The sequence below is a fragment of the Carassius carassius genome, chromosome 38, assembly GCF_963082965.1.
Source record: "Carassius carassius chromosome 38, fCarCar2.1, whole genome shotgun sequence".
In the NCBI taxonomy this organism is placed as follows: Eukaryota; Metazoa; Chordata; class Actinopteri; order Cypriniformes; family Cyprinidae; genus Carassius; species Carassius carassius.
This window is the reverse complement of record NC_081792.1, coordinates 17,684,709-17,705,448: the sequence shown is the minus strand read 5'-3', so window position 1 is coordinate 17,705,448 and position 20,740 is coordinate 17,684,709. Positions and strand designations below refer to the sequence as shown.

At 39.6% G+C, this 20,740-nt stretch overlaps 1 protein-coding gene across 2 annotated transcripts in view; it reads right to left on the bottom strand.

Annotated features, from left to right (window-relative positions):
* The window catches only part of LOC132119450 (forkhead box protein P4-like), a 119,143-nt gene that overhangs the window by 4,892 nt on the left and 93,511 nt on the right, over nt 1-20,740 (bottom strand). For both annotated transcript variants that reach the window (XM_059529418.1, XM_059529419.1), the window contains exons 7-15: nt 20,337-20,541; nt 19,979-20,074; nt 17,851-17,955; nt 12,456-12,543; nt 9,927-10,010; nt 7,165-7,366; nt 6,989-7,065; nt 6,586-6,687; nt 741-862 (exon numbers count right to left, since the gene is read on the bottom strand). In XM_059529418.1, the coding sequence (XP_059385401.1) occupies nt 741-862; nt 6,586-6,687; nt 6,989-7,065; nt 7,165-7,366; nt 9,927-10,010; nt 12,456-12,543; nt 17,851-17,955; nt 19,979-20,074; nt 20,337-20,541 (1,081 nt within the window). The remainder of the gene's footprint in view (nt 1-740; nt 863-6,585; nt 6,688-6,988; nt 7,066-7,164; nt 7,367-9,926; nt 10,011-12,455; nt 12,544-17,850; nt 17,956-19,978; nt 20,075-20,336; nt 20,542-20,740) is intronic.

The window sequence follows — 20,740 nt, the reverse complement described above, 5'->3', positions numbered from 1 at the left end:
AATAAACAGTCTTCTCTTAAAGGATGCTGTTTTAATCCAGAATTTCACAGGTTGTTGTGACTAGTATGATTTCAGACAGGCTCATTTTGTTTCAGTCTGTAAAGCTACAGAAGGTTTCAGCAGGCATTCTTAAGGAAGCCAAGAGTGGTAGCACAACTATTTTGACATCAAACATCATTGGTCATGTCAAACTTGATGCAACTTGCCTAAAAATGCATTATATATATAGATAGATAGATATGAATAGCCATACATTTTATGGCGAAAACAGTAAAAGGACAGTCCAGAAGTCTCTGTGTCACATTACACTGTATATAAATAATTTTCTTTCTTCTTATTTTACTGTAAACTGTATAATATTCATGTTTGTGGCATTATTTTAGTGTCATGTGTGTTCCCAATTGTCTTTGTGTGTACAGTATGATCATGTGCACCATCTATATACAACTGTTGGTCATTAGAGATTAGAGGTATATAATCACATAATGAAATATATGAATCTCGTTATTTTCATGATTTTTTTTACTACAGTACATATCTGGCAACCACAGTTGCCAGTTTTTACCAAAAATGTAATGGGGTTAGATTCAGAAAGCTTTGAACATGGTGCACGAGTCGTATAGACCATTTTTATGTTACTTTTGTGATAATTTTGGAGACAACCGCATTCTCTGGAACAACAAGAACTTCATTTTTGGGGAAACAATCCCTTTAAAGATGACCCATCTCAGTCTACGTACCCGGTCATCTTTGGTGGTCTCCTCTTTTGGTATTCCGCTTCGTCCACGGTCCAAACAGCTCCCTTGACGTTCTCGACCCGCACAAAGCACTTGTGCAGACTCAGGTTATGGCGCACAGCATTCTGGGTAACAGTGACAGGACATACAGAGAAGACACAGGGCAAAAAGAAGCCAGTAAGTCTCTCGTTCTAGCCACGGCTCGACATCGTAGGTATCTTAAGCAGAATCACGACCGCATCGCTGTCATAACTGGAAACGCAATTATAGCGAGGCCTGATATAAACAGCCTTTAATAATGGCATAAATCTTATACCTGCTTTCTAATTAAAAGAGTGCACGTGATGATGAGCATAAAAGATTGCACGGCTCAGAGAGAGACATGTCTACTAAGCGTATCTCTCCATCTCGAACCCGTCCCCTTCCCGCCGCACCATCTCACAGACACACACAACCAATTAACTACACATTCCTCCGAGGGGAAGTGACAATGTGGTGCCACACCATCATAACAGTGGGAGTTTAACAAAAAAAAAAACTCCATCTTTGAATACAAAAAAATAAGAAACGATGTGCACTATCCCCCCTCCACCATCAGCAAACCCAACCCCTGCTTTTTTTATTTTAAATTTCACTAATCAGCCACTATCTAGAATAACACCCCCAAGGGAGGCCCCTTCCTTTTCATCTGCTATTTGTAGTTTGTTCATGCCCAATTTCATTACCAATTTTAATTCGTGTATAATTAAATCCTGTGTATTTTTTCCGACGCGCTCTTTTTTTTTTTGAATCCATGAGGGAGGGACTGCTGATGCTGGAATCACTCCTAACCATAATTACAAGTGCCATAATCAGGCGAGGCCTCCTTCCTTTGAATAAATTTCCCCGTGCAGGAGCGATGATGCTTAGTTTTGCAAATGAGTATGACCCCAATTTCAGTCTGCCACCTCACAGATTTTATTTGCATTCCCATCCGTGATGAAAGACTAATTCTCCCAGTTAAAACATTAGCAGCAATTTAAAGGGGGTCAGCCTCTGCAGACATAAACAAAATGCCCTCCTGGCTGTGTGTGTGAATGAGTGACTGGAGGGGTGGCAGCTATATTAGAAAGATGGCACGCGTGATGTGGATGTCAAACTGGTCTCGGTAGTGGACGACACTACGCCCACCATTTTAGCCTGGAAACGAACAGCGATAGTGAATGTACTGCACTGTTTTACATCTGAAATTTCAATTTCAAAAGTAAAACTGGATATTCAGTTTATTGTTTGTTTTTATATATATATATATATATATATATATATATACAAAAGGCTATTTCACTGCTGAATCGATCATAGGACCAAGGGACTTGCATTAAGAAAGTAAAGATGTGTCAGCTTTAGGCACAGTGGGCTTAAAAAACCACACAGCTTACCAAGGACACCAAGACACTCGATCTAGATACAAAAGAAAGTACCATCATACAAGCAGAATGAAATGCTTCCGGCAGACACCAGGATAAACCTTCCACTGAGGAAGAGAGTGTGAGAACAAAAATCAGCTTTTAATATTCCTTACAAGAACAAGGCCTAGAGAAATCATCAGTGTGGGTTACAAATGTTCCCCACTCTATATACATGATCATTAGTTAAAATACTACTGTGAAGTTCAGAAAGCAGTGGGGAAAGTTAATGAAAGACTGAATTATACAAACTGCTGACAGACACTGCTATGTAACATCTCCATAAGCCAAAAATAAACATTAACATTTCAATGCAGGAGGTGTGTGAACTGAGAAATCTAGAGACATTTACAGCTGTGTCATTCTATGAAACAGACATCTTTTCCTGATTGATAATAAAGTACTTAAACCTTCTGTGAGACAAATAATGTATTGAGGTATTAATAAATTGCATTAGTAGAAGAGTTAATTTCTTTAAAAAAAGATCAAATATGATTGCAACAAGGTTGATGCAAAATACATATTGTATTATGCATATACTAAAGTTCAGATGTTTGTAATTTTCTTTTCATTCAGCAAGGATGCATTCAACTGATCAAAAGTGACAGTGAAGACAATTATGATTTTACAAAATACAACCATTTCAAATGAATACTGTTCTTTTGAACTTTCTATGTATCCCAAAAATCATGGATTTTTTTCATTTTTCATTATTATAATGGTGGTTTCAACAAAAATTGTTTTTTAACATTGATATTGATAATAAATGTTTCTTGAGCAGCAAACAGGCATATTAGAATGATTTCTGAAGGATCGTGTGACACTGAAGACTCGAGTAATGAAACTGAAAAGTAGCTGTGCCATCACTGGAATATATTACATTTAAAAATAAATTATATATATATATATAATTTATTTATTTATATATTAATTTATTTTTAGGTTAATTTATATAACCTTTTCATCTAAATCTATTTGTATTTGCTAATAAGCAAGGAGATGTTGTAGAAAAAATGTGTATAGTAACACAGTCACTAAAAGTTAGCATCAGCTCTTTGTTGTTAAATTAATTTTTTCATATATATGTCTATGAGGGACACAAATAGCAGCGGCTTTGCAGAATGACCCAGCTGGTGTCCATCTTATGAATAAAAGCCGCCCTCTGACTGATCAATGACTTCCCCTACTCTCTGGACCCGACTTTTCATGAAATATAGATGGCCATTAAGAGCACCGGAGAACATGCATCTCCATTTCTATATTTAATACCAGGCCAAATGACTAGCAAGAGAGGAAGACAAGTGAGAACGTGCAGTTATTAAAATAAAAAGAAGAGAGAGAGAGTGTGAAAAAGGTATTATAGGAGGAGAAAATGATCTGGCTCTGGTTGAGGAGGAAAAGAAGACGGATCCATTAATTGTTAAATTTCATAAAAGTGAAATGAGTTTTTAAAGATATTCCTGCCACTTTCACCTCCTTCCCCTCAGCTCTCACTGGCTAAGCTCACTAACTGCTCCTGGGTGCCGCTGCGGTTCAAGACTATTAGCCCGCTGTTCTGTCTCAATGCCCTCAGCTTCCTTGGGTCCCTCTCTCATCTCACCTTCTCTGTTTCTCTCCCTACTTTCTCCCCTCTAGAGGCTCAGGCACACAAATGAGCCTTGGGCCAGTGTGAGCTGAATGTGGGGCAGCACCTCCTCAGCCCAGGGCCCAGGCCCCAGGCCCCAGGCCCCAGGCCCCAGGCTATAGGCCATGTGAATGTCTAATGAGGAGACTGACTGACAGGAAGCGAGCTACTCTTTGCGGTGTCCGTTTCCTCTCTGGCCTGACAGCACCTTTCCAAGCTCCTAGTCCACGGGGGAGAGAGGGAGTGTGAGAGGTGCTGGGAAGGGAGAGATGTATTAGCACATCTTTCTTAGGGGTGAGCTAATGGCTAAGCAGGGTGATGGGGAGATGGTTCGCTAAATGGGACGGTTACATGGTCAGCCCGCGTCTTTAATGACCACTCTGCTCTTCATTTTGGACAGAAAAGGAGAGAGAGAGAGAGAGAGAGAGAGAGAGAGAGAGGGGTGACTAGAGGCAAAATTTCATAAAGTTAAGTTTAGATAATAATTTAAACATGGTTAAGTCTGATGTAATGATTATTGTGATGTAATAATAATTTAATGATAATAATAATAATAATAATTAAATAATAATTAAAACATCATAAAAGTATTTTTATATTACTATAACATTTTAGTTAAGCATTTCTATGCTGATGATTATTATTATTAAAAGAAGCATCATTACTACTACTGATTAATAATATGACTTATTAAACTGTCAAGTTATAAAGGTGTTTTTAGATAAAGTTAAACAAACAAACATGTTAAACTTTTAACATAAACATAAACACGTAAACCAAGTTTACATTTTTATTATATTTTTTTGTAAGAAATAATTCTATTTATTAATATTTAAAGCTCTTTTTAAATACTTCCTCATATGTAGAATATGAACAATATGTATTATTCTAATTATTATTAGCAGAAGCATTACTACTACTTGCTAATAATATTGCTCATTAAAATGTCAAGGAATAAAGGTATGTTGAGATAATTAAAAACATAAAAACATAAACATGTTAAATTTGGAACAAACTTAAACATCTAAACCAAGTTAAACAGTTGAGTAAGAGTTTGATTTTTGTTATTAGTATTAAGTTTTAATTGTTGTTTTATTATATAATATACTATTTTGTAATATTTTTATTTATTCATATTTAATAGTTTGTATTATTTAGAAATATGTAGAATATTATTAATATTTATTATTATTATTAATTCCTTTTCTCTCCTATTAGTCTAAAAATTTTGTTCTTTAACTATACAGCTTTTTGGTTTAACTGCTGTTTTTTAAATGTACTTTATAAATAAAGTTTGTCTCGACTTGAAGTGTTGTCTTTATCTTATTATGATACTACAACGAGATGTGCACATGCAACACGTGTAGTATCAGCTCGAAACTGAGTGTCATGTGGTTAAAGCAGCTGACTGGACATCAAAGCTTAGGTACTGTGTTCAGGGGAGAGCTGCGCTCCTGTGGCGGGATCCAGTGGAGTGTTGCATGTCGGAGCTGGTCAGAAGATGCGGAGCTGATACAGAACTGGCTGTGGACCAGCGGGGCACATGCTAATCAACCGGTACAAATAAAACTGTCTGATAAGAGTTACAACGCTACGTGCCCATGGACTGTGGTGGTATATGCATACACATGCGCAAACACAGCAGGCAGCCATTTGACTATGCAAAGACTGTAATGCATCACTGAATTTGGGGAGTCTTTTGACACTTTTTAGTAAAAGTTATAGCACATAGTGCAAAGGAAGCGGACTTGAATTGAGTCACACTTGAACTTCCTGTTCCCACCCACCAAACATCCATTAGGCAGGCCGACGCCATGTAACACATTCAAAACAATAAGGAGAGCACATCAGGACACCAAAAAAAAAAAGAAACAACTAAGAAAAACAGATCTGGGGATGGCCAGGTCGTAACTTGGCTGTCTGTGTGATGCCAGGCATCATTAATAACCTCAGTGTTATTGAAGCTCTAGAGAAGGCCGTATCTCTGTTGTACCCGCTGTACCCCTTGGCATGAAGGGAGGATTTATTGTCATTTGGGTCATGTTGAACAATGGGCTGCATCTGTTGCTCTGTTATTATCTCGGAAAGACTTATAAAAGAGGAAGCCCTTCTGCCTCAATGCCAGGAGGCAAGCATGGACTAGCCAGAGCTTCTAAACATTGTGATCGCTGTAGACCGGGAGTTTCCGATAACTTAGGATACAAAGGCTAGTTGCCATGACAGAGTTTACTGGCAAAACTTTGTGAAATGTTTAAATACTTGAATAAACTGTTCAGTATTTAACAAACAAAAATGCATGTATATAAAAACAAAACAAAAAAGTCTAACACAAATCATAAAAATTAAAAACATCAAATAACTGCAGAACAATATTTCATTCTTAGTTCAAAGGAGTTTCATTTACTCTTTTTGGAGGTCAAAAATTCACTTGGCTTTAGTGGTGCAGAACCACGGGTCAGGGTTAAGCTGGTTAGCAAATGTCTATGATAAATGGCTTGATTTTTGCAAGCAATATATAAACAACTAAATTTACACTATCATTCTAAAGTACAAGTTTGCTGAAATGCTGAAAAACATCTTTATATATCTTTATATATCTTTAAAAAATACTACTTAGCCCAAACTTTTCAATGTTAGTGTGTATAATACTTCAGGTGGGTCCTGCGTTAGTCAAGAACCTGCCATCGCGATGAAAAGGACTGCTAACAAGTATTACTTTGAGTATTATAGACGTCTATGGTGCAAAATGAATTGAGTTTTTCATTTAACGGGACATTACCTTCCATGTTGCTGTGTTTCTCCTGAAATAGGCGAACATTCGTGTAAACCAGTTATAGATCTCGTTTAGAGTCAGCTGTCGGTCAGGGGTTTCCAGAATGGCCTGGTTGAATAAAGCCAAGAGAACGGAAGAGAGAAAGTGAGCAAGTGTCAAGAGGTGATTCAGAAGGCTGCTATTAGTGAGACATTAGCTGATGGACTGTTTCCAGACGGGCAGGTAGTGCATTATGGATAGTGCTGAGCGTTTCAGCATGACTGACACTGAGCTAAGAGATGCGCATAAATCCTTAGTTACCAGCACACACCTTTGAACTTTGCTCAAGTGTACTGGAGCAAGAGCGCACAGTCCAGATCTCTACAGCACACACACACACACACACACAAACACACACAGGCTGACTTACGTGTCGTATGAGGGAGGCGTAGGTGAATGGAGGCCTGACATCAGCGTTTTTGTAGAATTCACAATTCTGTGCAAGTTCTGTAACAGACGGACACAGCCATAATTATTTCATACATATTTCAGTGCTGTAGAAGTCGATTTGTAGAGTATGATGATTTTGTATGGAGGGACACTCACCTGAAGCGATGGGGGTGCAGAACTTGTCGGAGTTGCGCCGACGGATGGGCCCGACTCCGTGCAGGCTGGAGGAGCTGATGACGGAGGGTCCCTGCCTCATGGGGGTGATGGGAGTTGCGGCAGAGGTGGGGGGATGAGGCAAGCCCTCAGGAAACCCCTCACTTTCTCTTTTTGACAGCGACACACTGGAGGCCAGGTTCAACTGGGAGGGAGGGAACAAAATTGAAAACTTGTATACACTAAAAATGAACATTCAAAATGAGTTTGGGGTTGCAAGGATTTTATACATGTTCTCTTAAGAAGTCTCTTATGCTAACTAAGGAGTAAAAAATAGAGTGAAAAACAGTAATATTGTAAAATATTATTACAATTTAAAATAATTGTTTTTTTTTTTAATGTATTTCAAAATGTAATTTATTCCTGTGATGGCAAAGCTACATTTTTAGAGTCACATGGTCCTTTAGAAATCATTTTATATTTTTGTGAAAACCATGACACATTTTTTTTTTTTTAAATTTTTTCAGGATTCTTTGAAAGAAGGTTCAAAAGAACACAAATCTTTTGTAGCATTATAAACGAGACATACTGTACACAGCATCAAAATTCACTCAAAAAGTCTAAATATTTATTATCCAATTACAAGAAAGTTGTTATTACTTATAGTAATAATAATAATATTTATTTAATATTTTAAAATACATATTTAAAATACAATATTTATAATATTATAATATGTAATATTTGAATAAATATCTTATTGTAAATAATATACAATAAATAATAACACTATATTTATAACAATATTTGTAATATTTGCAGTATATATATATATATATATATATATATATATATATATATATATATAGATATATAACATACATATATATGTTCGGAAAGAGGAAATATTGTCTTGCATTTGATACATAATATTAAATGTTTACTTCTATTATCTTGTTTTTTCTGTTTACAAGAATATACATTAATATGTACATGCATAATACTATAAATAGCACAAAACCATGACAGCGCAAAACATAAATGTTTTTCTCCCTCTATTTGGCACACGTTAAGCCTCAGCGCAGCCTTGATTCTAATTCACATCATCTTCGTGGTATACAGTAATCTCCAGCATTGCAATTACCAACCAGGAAATATAATCATCTTCAAATTGTCATTGGTCTCCTGCTGTGAGATACATCCTGCGATCCTTGCCAGCACAGCCATGCCAAAAGCAGTTGGCACAGTGACTCCATTATAAGATGATCCCATTCACCCGGTGAAATTCAAACAAAGCACCCCGCAAATCATGTTTCTCAGACACAAGCGGGCGGGCGTGCGCACACAAACGAGGCTCCTCTGTGACACAGTGTCTGCAATTAAAGCCACACAAGAGGAGCAAAACAAAGCGATACATGGTAGGAGGGGGTAAAACAACAATCTGGCAACAAACAACGCTTGCGGTTACCCGCCATCATTGTGGCCCTGCTCTGCCCAATTAGCTTCGGCGTGCAAGGAGCACAAGGAAACAGCTTTCCCCATCGCTTAGGGAGTCTTTTTCAGGGTTGCTTGTTTTGCTCTAATTAAAACCATCATGTGCACGTGTGAGCAGCGAGAGATAGAGCGAGTGAGAGGAGGGGCGGGCGTAGCAGGGTTGAAGCTAATATGGCGAATTAAACAGCGCCAGCCCTCTATTCTCTCCATTCTCATTGCCACAGGAGCCAACCTGGCCCATCTCCAGTAATTAGGGGAGTAAAATGGTTTAACAGGTACTTAATTAACACTGGAGCGTTGCCAGTTTGCTGTGCCAACCACCCAACGATCTTAATAGCGGTCAATGCCACACACGGGTTTGTGCTAATCTTCGCCCTAATGCTCACCCTTACCACTTAATGCTAATTCTTTCTCTTGATCACACTCACAATTATAATTCTGTCATTCTCTCTTTCCCTCGTTCTCATCTAGGTTGCTCGGCCCGGCCCAGTCGCTGTTTCCCATTACCGTCTAATGGCAGCTGATCTGTAGAATTTGTCTCCAAACAGGAGACGCGGCCTACTTTCGCCCTCCGCCTTCATTTATATCCCCTCAAATTAAGACACTCCACTTCTAATTGACAATTAATTTCAACATCTTCGTATATAATAAGACTCCTCATCAATCTCAGCATGAAATATTCATTAGATTCCTAATAATTGCACAGGCAGCTGGTGGCTTGAGGGAGAAACGCATTGTGATGGCTGTCGATGATGAAGCATTGTGGAATATCTAGTAAGTCTAGGCCAAAACACTCACTTTCATTTATACTGTGGCATAAATACAAGCATCTTTAAGTACACAAACACTCCTCTAAAGTGAATTGGTGGAAAACAGACCAACTGCTACGAAGAGAACTCGATCTATAAGAATCCATCATCACACTTGAGTTGAAGGTGCGTAATGGCTTGCTTGAATAAGTGATTTATTACTTTTGTAAAGCGCAAGGATAAGATTAACAGGTAAACGTATGAGTCTGTATTGAGAATACAGAGTTTAGCTGCTCTCTATGAATACAATCCAAGCAAACACACACAGAGATAACGCCAGTTAAGAAACCAGAACTTCCTCCGTTCTCCAACAGAGAGCGCTCTTTAGTGCCACACACATTTGATTCATTGTTCACCCTGTGTGCCGAACAGTTACTTCTCATGCAAAAAATACAGAAAGACATGGGATCAAAACAGAGAAAGTAAGAATGAGATGGTAGAAGTTGAAAGTTATGAACTTACAGGTTGGTTGAAAGGCTTTGGCTCCGATGGACGCATGTGCAGGTGGGTCATCATTGCCTGCAGACGCTCGCTCTCTTTGGCCAGCTAGAGAACACACACATACACACATATTTAATAATAATAAAAAAGCTGTTTTCTTACATTAAACCAAATATGTAAAGGTAAAATGTTTATAATTTTCATGTTTCCAGCTTAATATGCTATGACAACTATAAGTAAGCCATTTGTAGGTGGAATTTTCCAAACATTTACTATTCTTTGGTTCTATCAAAACATCCAACCAACCTACCTAACACAGCAATACAATTATTGCTGATAAAATAATAAATGATCATATAAAAATAAAAAGAAAATATATTATACCAAAAATACATTTGTTACTTTACATTTGTTACAATATTAATAAACGTATTATGCTAATGTAAAAAAAACAACCAAAAAATGAAATGTGTAAAAATATCTATAAATTCAAAAATAGTACAATGCAATAATAATAATAATAAAAAACATTATAGCTCTTAATTAAAGATTTTCTTAACTTTAGGTTTAACTTCTTAATACCTAAAAATATTGTGTCTCATTTTCCTTAATTTTTGTATGTTGTTTTGTAAAGTTTTACTGTACAGATGTATTTGTATAATGTCGTCATAGTGTGTGGGGCACTTGTGGGCGCCGTGGAGGGGAGGAAAGAGTGACTTTAGATATTCTGAGGATAATTTGGCATTCAGCTTGTTTACTGAGTCAGCTCACAGGGATTTTGACATGCTGTTTCACAGCTCTTGATACCTCTGGGAGAAAACATCTCTCTCTCACCATTCTTCTTCCCCTCTCCCTCTTTCTCTCGATTGCTGCGTCCCGTTCAGAGACACTTGCCCTGTAACCACACTCGTCCTCGTTTGACATTCTTATTGCCATTTAGAGGAAGAGTGGAGGCAGCCAGCCCCTCTTAATCAGGGGCGACAAACTGCCTCAGAACACTCCAAGACTGGCACCATACACTAAAAAGTACTATGCTAAGGTTTCTGGGTGGTCAAATATGAGCAATGGCAATAATGATGGTGGCCTTAGCAAACGTCACTGCTAATACACTGTCTAATACCACATACTAACTGGTCTGTTTTTTTTAATCAGATGTGATTGGTAAAAATCAACCTCAGGCTGTGATTAGACTGTTTTTGTGTTGTGCTAGTGCTCTGCGGCTGTGCCCGGTGTTGCTGAAGTGGGCTGTTTATTCACCCATTAACTGATATCTGTGTTTAATGAGGGGCTGTTCCATGCTGGTCAGCCTGTAAATAAAAAGAGTGGAAAAACTGAGCTGGTATGCTGGGAGAGACATCAGGTTGGCGAAGGGTCGATCTGGTTGGTCTGGGCTGGCACTGGGGCGGTGAGGGAATCGGGCGCAGAGTAAGTGACAGGACGAAGGTAGACGTGAAAGGAAATCGTCTTGGACGTGGACTGACTCTCTTGTCACTTTTCATCACCCCTGCATCGATCTGGACACGTGTTTAAACGCTCTTTGCGGGCCACAAAGTGAGCTCGCTGCCTGCGTGCCTGGCAGGGCAGTGTTTTTTGAAAGAGCTTTGTAGTGAGGGGTTTATTTTTGGGAATGAGACGAGATGGAGAACGTGGAGGGGAGGTGGTGTGGAATGAAAAGAGAAGCTGACCAATTACCAGGTCTTTTGGACTGGCAGTGATGATGAGAAGTTGTTCTGCCATGTAAAGCTGGAGGGTCTGAAGTGCCCGTCTCAATGTAAGCCCGTCCAAGAGACGTGTTTTTTGTAAGCGATGTTGATTTACAGCACCAAAAGCAGAGGAATTTCACAGCTGCGGGCGCAGTAAGGTTAGTTGCCCTGCGCTTTAGTTTGGCGTGTTTGAGAAGGCCGAGCAGCTCCCCCATAGCTAACAGTCTCTTTAATGCAACCTAATGTGCCTGACTGATGTCCTGTCAGTGCCAATCCTAACAGTCACTAGACACTCTTCTTTCTGACAGTCTCTACATCTAAACAAATTACTCACACGGACAATAAAACATCGTCAACATCATCAAATTTGACCAGGGTTTTATTATTTTTGCATCTTATTAAATTTATTACAAATTAAATTATTTAGATTTTTAAATTATATAAATTTATTTATATTGTAAATTATTTATAATTCCTTCCTTTTACAAGCTCCAGTGATCTCTATCAACTCATGTGGCATGCAATGTGCAGAAAATCATGCCAGCTGGTCGAGAGTGTGTTTTGTATGTGAAACAATTCTAGAAGACCAAATCTCAGCATTGATACACCATATTGGTAAACTCACATTCGGGCCTTGATCCTCTAAAGTTGAGACTGATGACTTAATTATGCAACATAATTACAAGGCCAAAACGTATATACTGAATGCACTCGCTTTGAATAAAGCACCTGGCAAATGCATAAATGTAAATGAAAACGCAGGAAGAGAGGTAGTCAGGCAGCTTGAATATTGCGTTTGCAAGATTTTCAGAGAAATGTAGATTTTGCGTTTGTTCGAGTGTCCCACCTGTATCTCCAGCTGTTGAACGACCTGCATCTGGACCCTGCACTGGGCCGTACTGCGATCATCCAGGGCGTGTTCACTGTTCAGGTGCCTGAGAGAGAGAGAAAAACGCAAACATGTGGTGACATATCCTGATACACAGTCTACTAGATCAATCCGCGACCCTATCTAAACTCCCAGAGAGAGATCTGTAAGCATATTTGGACCATCTGCCACAAACTGTGTCGCTGACCTGCCTAATACAGTGCACACACACATACTGTGTCCCAGCCTTTTGGGATTGTCTCACAGTTTGTGCTGTGTATGCTACAGTGTCAACACTACATGCCCGGGCGTCACATACTGACGACACACACACACTTATATCCAAATACGGTCACCGGTGCATCATAGATTCAGTTGCAGTGTCAAACCATGACTTCACATAAACAAATAACCACATCAAAATACGAGCACAGATAACAGTTTATTTTTTTTCATTTTGGAGAAGAAACATTTAATGGAATGCTCTCGGGATCACAACGGCCCTCTCAGAGGAAACCCCTAACAATAGTGGATTTCCATTCGCGAAAAAAAACACTTTTAACTAGGCGTATAAAATCAACTTCCTCTCACTAGAAAATAAAAACAATATTAGGACATGAAAGATGTGGAAAGAGAGGTTTTCCGCCGAGGAGTCTGTCATATGGTGTGTCATATAAGTGTATTTTTGAGAAATAAAAAGTATTTGTATTTATGGTCACTCATTGAAAGAGATGAAAACAACATTAGACATGAATGTCTTTCTATATTAGGCCTGAATAAGTGTCCTAATGTCTCTGTTATTCAGTTGAAATGCAGCTGGAGTGGGATATTATTTTGGAAACGGTTTAGTTTTTTGTCAGAAAGTGCCGCAGGCCATGAACTCTGAGTGGGAGTTGAAAAGGGGGGGGTAAAAAAAACACCTGGAGATGACTTCATTTGTTTTACTCATCAAACACAGCTTCAGATGGGTGAGCTCTGCCCTTAGTTATTCATGTTTTCTTTATGAGGCAATCCAAAACAAAACTCCAGAACACAACAAAACAAACAGATGATGCAGAGTAAAGAAACAAATGAGAACGCAAAATCAAACAAGAAAAGTAAGAACTTAAAGGGACAGTTTCAGAAAGGTCATAAAGATGGACTCTGGGGTCTGTAATTTGGGATAATTCCTTTACGCCATCTGTCTCATCTCACACATTGTATTTACAGATTTCCCACACTTGAAATCACACAAATGATCCCCTGCACACATATAAACACAATTCTATAATCCATTAAACATCCCTATATCCAAACGATGATGTCATCAAGCATTTGCGCGATGATGTCATTCATCTCTCCAGGTGTGTAGGAGCCCCTCCCACCTTCTAACCTCACACCTGGTGAGCTTTAATGACTCCGAGGTCAGGGGTCAGAGGAGCACATTATAGAAGATATAAGTAGAATATCCACAATGCTCCCTTTCTAGAGGAGTTGTAAAGCAAAATCTTCCAGAGGAATACTTTATTTATTTCTAAAAAATAGAATTTAGGGATGCACAATATACCGGTACCATACTGGCTATATTAGACTTTTTATTTGAAAGATAGATTAGATTAGATATTTCATTTAATCTTTGAAAATATTAATAATTTAATAACACTAATAAATGCAATCTTTAATCTCAAAATGAACATCCATAACATAGTGAGTATGCCCAAATTCATTTGTAGCATTTAAACCACAGGATTTTAGCTTTTAGTTTTATATATATTTAGGAAAAAAAATCAACATCAGCCAATGCTCAGTTATTAGCCAATTCTCAGTTTAGCTTATCAGCTGGAATTTTAATATTGGTGCAGTCAATCTCATCTGATACCTTTATTTGTGAGGGAATTCCAGCATTTTTTAGCGAGCTCCTCATTGTCGTGAGCAGCCCAGTGTGATTTGGTCCCACACGGTGGGAGAGCAGCAAACGGAAGTGTGTGAGCAGCAGAATCTTAACCTTCGCAATACACTCAGCCTCATGATCCTGGCCTGCTTTATCTCCACAACACCCGCCACATGCCACAGCCGTTTTGAGTGTCCGACTGAAGGAAAAGAGGGGTGCGCATTTGCTCTCTCATGAGAAATTAAACAAAAAGAATGATGTCACCCACTCAAATAATCCAGGCACAGATAGACATTTTTTCCCCGCAAGCACATGATGATAATAACAAAAACATGATCTCATCTTACTCTCCCTCTGCCCCTCTGCACCCCGTCTCCCTTTTTCTGAATAAAGGAACAGACCACAAGTTTTATGGCTTATAATAAACAGTAGCAGCGTTTTTCCGAGAGACCCGACAATGAAGCAGTGTTTACTCCCTGCACCCCGACAGGGATTTGAGGAGCATTTACAACGGTCACAAAAAAAAAAGTCACAAGCCAGCCCGACAAAGGGCTTGAGTACTCTACCACATTTCGCCCTGGCATGCCAGAGAAAACTGAACATCATTAAAGAGCTCAGACTGAGAGTGAAAATTTAATTTAAAAGTGAATGAGAGTTTTATCACTCTCACACTACTACTGTAGCCAAAGCGAAAGAGAAAACAAGAGAGAGATTTCATCTGGGGATGAAAAGTTTTCAGCATTTCTTGCACTGATTCCCGTGAAAAGGATTTGTAAAAATTCTAAAATGGTGTTAAAAAGTGCTGGGAGTATTACACTTAGTAGTTCATACCGGACATGTTTTTATGTGTTAAATTGCACTGCTTTTTAATAGTTATTCTAATTAACATTTGCTAGATGGATTTTTTAGACCACTGACCATGTCTCGCTGCTTCTGTGTCTCATGCATGAGTACCACAAGACACAAAGTGCCTAACCCTAAGAAGTTAAACTTTTGACATGCAGGCCAACACATCAAGGTTAATTTCAAAACACTGGACCAATCAAAAGAGGCAAGTGGAAACTATTGCGTGATGATCAAATACATCCATCTACTGCGTGTTTAGATAGACCAAAAATTTAAAAAAGCACACATTCTGTGTGAACGTCCCCTTATTGGAAGCTGACCCAAACTGAACATGCATGGGGCAAGGGCAATGTGTAGAGCTTTGTGAATGGCGGGCGCTCATTCAGCGGGCACCGATTCCATGTGGGCCTCATTTCCTACTATGAGTGGCAGGCTGCCAGATGGGGCTATAGAACAGACAAAAAGAACAGAAGGAGAGGGAGAGAGAGAGAGAGAGAGAGAGAGAGAGAGAGAGAGAGAGAGAGAGAGAGACTCCTCTCTTCCTGTCTTTAGCGATGACTAAAGTGTTCTGACTCGGCCATGGTGCACGGCACTGACGGCAATATCTGTCACCCCCTCCCTTCTTATCTCACGTCCTCTCCCCCCTTCTCCGCTTGCCCCGAGGCTATGTGAAATGAGATACCGTGCAACCAAACAACAGCTTTACTCTTAAAACTTTCCCAGACTCTCCAGCTCTTTGATGTGCATGTCAGCAACCATCATACGTGCTTCCCGCTCCCTCCCACGTACACCGAACGCGCTCTTCTCCCCCGTCGCCAGAGACGACCGGAGGAAATTTACATACACATCTTTCCGGCCTGTCAATACAGCAGTCCCCTCGAGGAAGCACAGCTCTGGAGTCAAAAGACATTGTGAGGGACGAACATCTCGTCAAAGGAAATAAACACACAGGGATGTGACCGCCACTCATTAACGGACAAGAACTCCCGGCTACTGTAAGAGACATCGTTGACTTGCCAGAAATCAAAGGAGGTGTTTTGAGAGAGAGAAAATAAACAGCAGAGAGAACGTGCATTGTGAGCCTGGAGTCCGATGGGACAATGGCAGCAGTAACAGTCTGGCTCGCACCCCTGTGACAGGAGGACATGTCAGGACTTTCCACTGTGAAGTCTCATTATTTTAACACACAGAGACAATGGGTCTGTTTACATCGCCTTCCCTGTCTGATCTCTTCCTCTCTTTATCTCATCTCGGCCCCCCAGCGTCCCTAAAGACCCCAAACTGGCAAACACACACGCAAAGAAAAGAGATGGCGAGAAGAAAGGAGATTGGGAAATGGGAGATAGAGGAGGGGAGGGAGCCTCCTTTTGATGTCTTTGCTTGTATCCAAGAAACAAAAGCTTCTAATTGTAAATGAGCTAATTAAGTAAACCACTAACGAAGCGTGAAAACAATTTGCTTGACCCAGCAGTGAAGTGTTCAGGGATGGAGAGGCGGAATTATGGGAGCAGGGAGTTAATCGGCCTCTGACAGCATCGAAGAGCTGTGGGCAGCTACCTGATCACACACACACACACACACACACACACACACACACACACACACACACACACACACACACACAACAGGTCAACAGGAAGAGTACAGAACATCTGTCTCTATGATTACTTTCAGGGTATGTGTGAACTAGCTTCCTGTGCCGAAGTATTTTTATGCTTTTGGGAAAAAGAGTCTTGCGAAAACCATACAGCTAAATTATTGAGTTTTTGCACACTGTTATAGTATGAATTCAGAGATTAACAGACCCAAAAGGTATGAAAAGTCAGTTTACCTTTAGTGCATCAACTTGTAGTTTAAGTAATACTTAAAATTAGTATTAGTAGTTTGGGACCTGCTTTGTAGCAAGTGTGATGAAAAAAGAGTTTATGCTCACCAATACAGCATTTGTTTGATCAAAAATAGAGGAAAAACTATAATATTGTGAAATGTTGTTACATTTAAAATAACTTCAATAAAGCTGAATTTATTGAGAAGCCATTACTCCAGTCTTCAGTGCCATAATATGATCCTTCAGAAAGCTTTTCTAACAACAGGATTTTAGGATTCTTTGATGAATATAAGGTTTGTAAAAGGTTTGTACATACATGTAAAATTTGTGACCTACTACGAATTTGCTTTGCTCTACAGAGGGCACTCTACTTTGATTGTGTTCTGTGACTGAAATACCTGTCTGTCAAGTGTTAGCTCTCTTTTTTCAATACACCAGTACAGTCCCACAGCATTGGAGAATGTCTCATGCTCTCTCCAGCAATAACCTTGCACACCCCACCTCCCTGTGGAATTCATTCGTCTCTTGTCTGTTCAAACATCACACCTGAACATGGTTGTCAGTCGCCTGGCTTTCTTATTGCCTTTCCTCTCATCCCCACACTCACTTCAGCACAAGAGAAGGCCTTTAGTTTACAAGTGATCTGCAAGCTCATCGGAAAAAGGATGAATGCACACTGAGGGAGGGTAACATTAACAGCCAGAGACTTGTTCTGTGGGACGCAGCAGGCAATCATGAATGCTTTGCTGCTCGGGGCGGGGGTTTATGCAAGTTACGAGCTTTGACATGAATTTAGCGTGAAGTGTATTTGATGGACAGCTGTCACTCACTTGATGAATTGGCCCATGTCCTCGCAGAGCGCTTCACAGCCAGGCCACTTACACTCGCCATGTCCGTAGAGTGGGTGGGAGGTCGTGTGTTCCTCGTGGGTTGAGCTGAAAGTGTCAAAAAATATCTAGTTAGTCAAACTATAAATGGTTACATCACACTAAACCTTGACATACTGTAAGTGGTAGGAGAGTTTATATATATATATATATATATATATATATATATATATATATATATATATATATATATATATATATATATATATATTTTTTTTTTTTTTTTTCTTTAAAAACATCTAAACACCAGCTTGCTTAATCAAAACAACCCATTGGTGTCAAGATTTTATTGCAATTTTTTTTCAGGCAGTCAGCATGGTAGCCTCACACACATGTGACCAATACAAAGCAATGAAGCAATGGAAACAGTCTGAATTATTTCCTGTCTGGGAAAGCCGATAGTTTTGAGCCAGTCTTCCACAAAGCTTTGAGCAAATGCAGTTCGAGAGGACCTGGTAAATGTAAAAAACGACAGCTTTTCCATAATAGTGACTGACAGGCTTCCAATAGTAAGTGCATATCATTGTATTAGCATCCTGCACTACGACGCAAGTTTAAATGTCCTCAGATGCGGCCAGGAACAACAAGCCGCCATCTAATTACGAATGAATGTGGATGATCTTCAGATGTTTCTCGTAACGGCGTGAGTACGGATAAGGTGGCTGCTGATGTGCTGACAGGGCCTACTGGTGGGGCCTGGGGATAAATGCTACGGTCTTGTTTCGTTTGAGATACAGCCGCTGTGTGCTCTGTGGCCGAGAAGTCTGGATCGGATCTCTCTGGCCTGGCTTCTGTAGAGACCCATAACGGATCAGCCTCGAACCCACGCCAGCAGTCTCATCCAGCAATTTTTCATTTCGGGCCTGGCCAGCCGCCACGGTCTAGCATGTAGCTTGTTTTTTTTTTTTTTGAGTGCAGGGACCACAAAATTCTTTGTCATGTATCTGACTGCTGCTAAGCATAGGCAGGGGGCTAAAGGGGGTGGGGGGGTAGCGTGGCTTGTGGAAGGTCTGGGGTACTCTTCCCAATTCCACATCAGAGTACTGCTTAATATAAAGCAGCTTGCTAGCAGATGACGCCCTCCTGATGCGGCGTGCACACACACTCTCCCTTCTCCTCTTCATCAGATGTGCTGGCAGTGGACGGCCCACGCAATTCAGAAGCTGCTTGAGCGCTAGACATTACAAACTACTGGCAACCACACTGTCCACATGTGCCATGTATTAGCCTCACCGCACAGTTTTTCTTGCCTTTTGAGTTGCATGTGTGTGTGTGTGTGTGTGTGTGTTTGTGTGGAAATGTGTTAGGCTAGGAGAGCAGTGTTAGAAGAAAACATGATGGATAGTGCGCTTTACTTTCTGTTTAGCCATGTCCGCGTAGCATGACAGGGTGGGGTGTGTGTTAGTGCTGCTGGTGTGTGTGGGTGTATTTAGCTGTAGTTTTGAGGCCCCACCAGTGCAAAAATGGCCATATTACATAAAAAGATCCACAGAACTGCTGCAAACGACACACTGCAGCACCATATAAGCGAATCGCAAAAGTTTGATTAAAAACTTGATCAAAAAACAAAAATGTTGATTAAAAGCATTTTTTGCTGGAGCTTTTATTTATATAGTTATGCACACTATTAAACTATATAAATGCTAAAAAAAAAAAAAAGCTAAATAAACTAATTAAATTTTTGATTCATGGTGATAAATAAATATTTAATTTTTATCAAATCATCTGCAGTTGGTAGGCAGACAGTAAAATCTGTACACTGGTTGCAACTATAATTTACAACTGACAGTATAGTAAGCAAACAAACAAGTGCTAAAGCATTGCTAATGTAACATTTATTAGTCCGACAATTTTTTTTTTATTTATTCTTAATTTGCACATTAAAATTAAAATTTTTCAAATGCACATATTGTAAGTGTGTCTTTGTGTGTATGTATAGAGTCGGTCAGCTCTGTGTAGGTTTGATAAACTACCCTCATATAAGAACAATACCAGTCAAAGTTACGTCCTCATTTAGATGGATAGGTAACCCTGTGTGTATATACATAAAGTACATCCGTGTGTTACTCACTGAGTGCTCTGCAGGGAAGTGCCTTTGGAATAAGGCGTGAGATGCTCGTCGCTGGACTCCTTGGTGAAGGACGAAATCCACTCAAAGAGTCTTGCTCTTAAAAATGGAAAGAATTTATGAGTACACCACAGTAGGATCAAATTGCTCTCACACAGCTGCTCACCTCTCAGCTAGATTATCACAGAACCTTTCCACCCACTTTCCCCACACACACACACACACACACACACACACACATATTATATATATATAACATTTATTTCTCACTTTTGCAATTATTTTATTAATCATACCATTGACACACTATAAAAAAATCATCAGGTGGACAATAAAGAATGCCTGTGCATTTTCCACTGACCTGTCTCTCTTTGGAGTGTGAACAGAGTTCTGTCCATTTGGCAAAGGATGATGGGGGATTTGAGGTGAGACCTTGGAGGCTGAATATGAGGTAGTGTTGGAGCTGTTGGTGGTCAGATCGAGGCCCTCGTGTTTCATGGCCTCCTCTGTGCTCTGAACACAGGCCACATCCTTCCACAACTGCTGCAGGTCCGTGGGACACATGGCTGTGATGGACAGAAAGCAAGCAAGAGATACGGACTATAAATCATTATTTATTACCATAAATCATAAAGTACTTAGACAGAAAAGTGAAAACTACCACTTAAACTGTAAGTGCTATAATCTACAATCTCCATTGAAACACAAACACAAAAAGGTGCTTTAAAAGCCCTGAGTCAACAACAGGTGCCATATGATGAAACC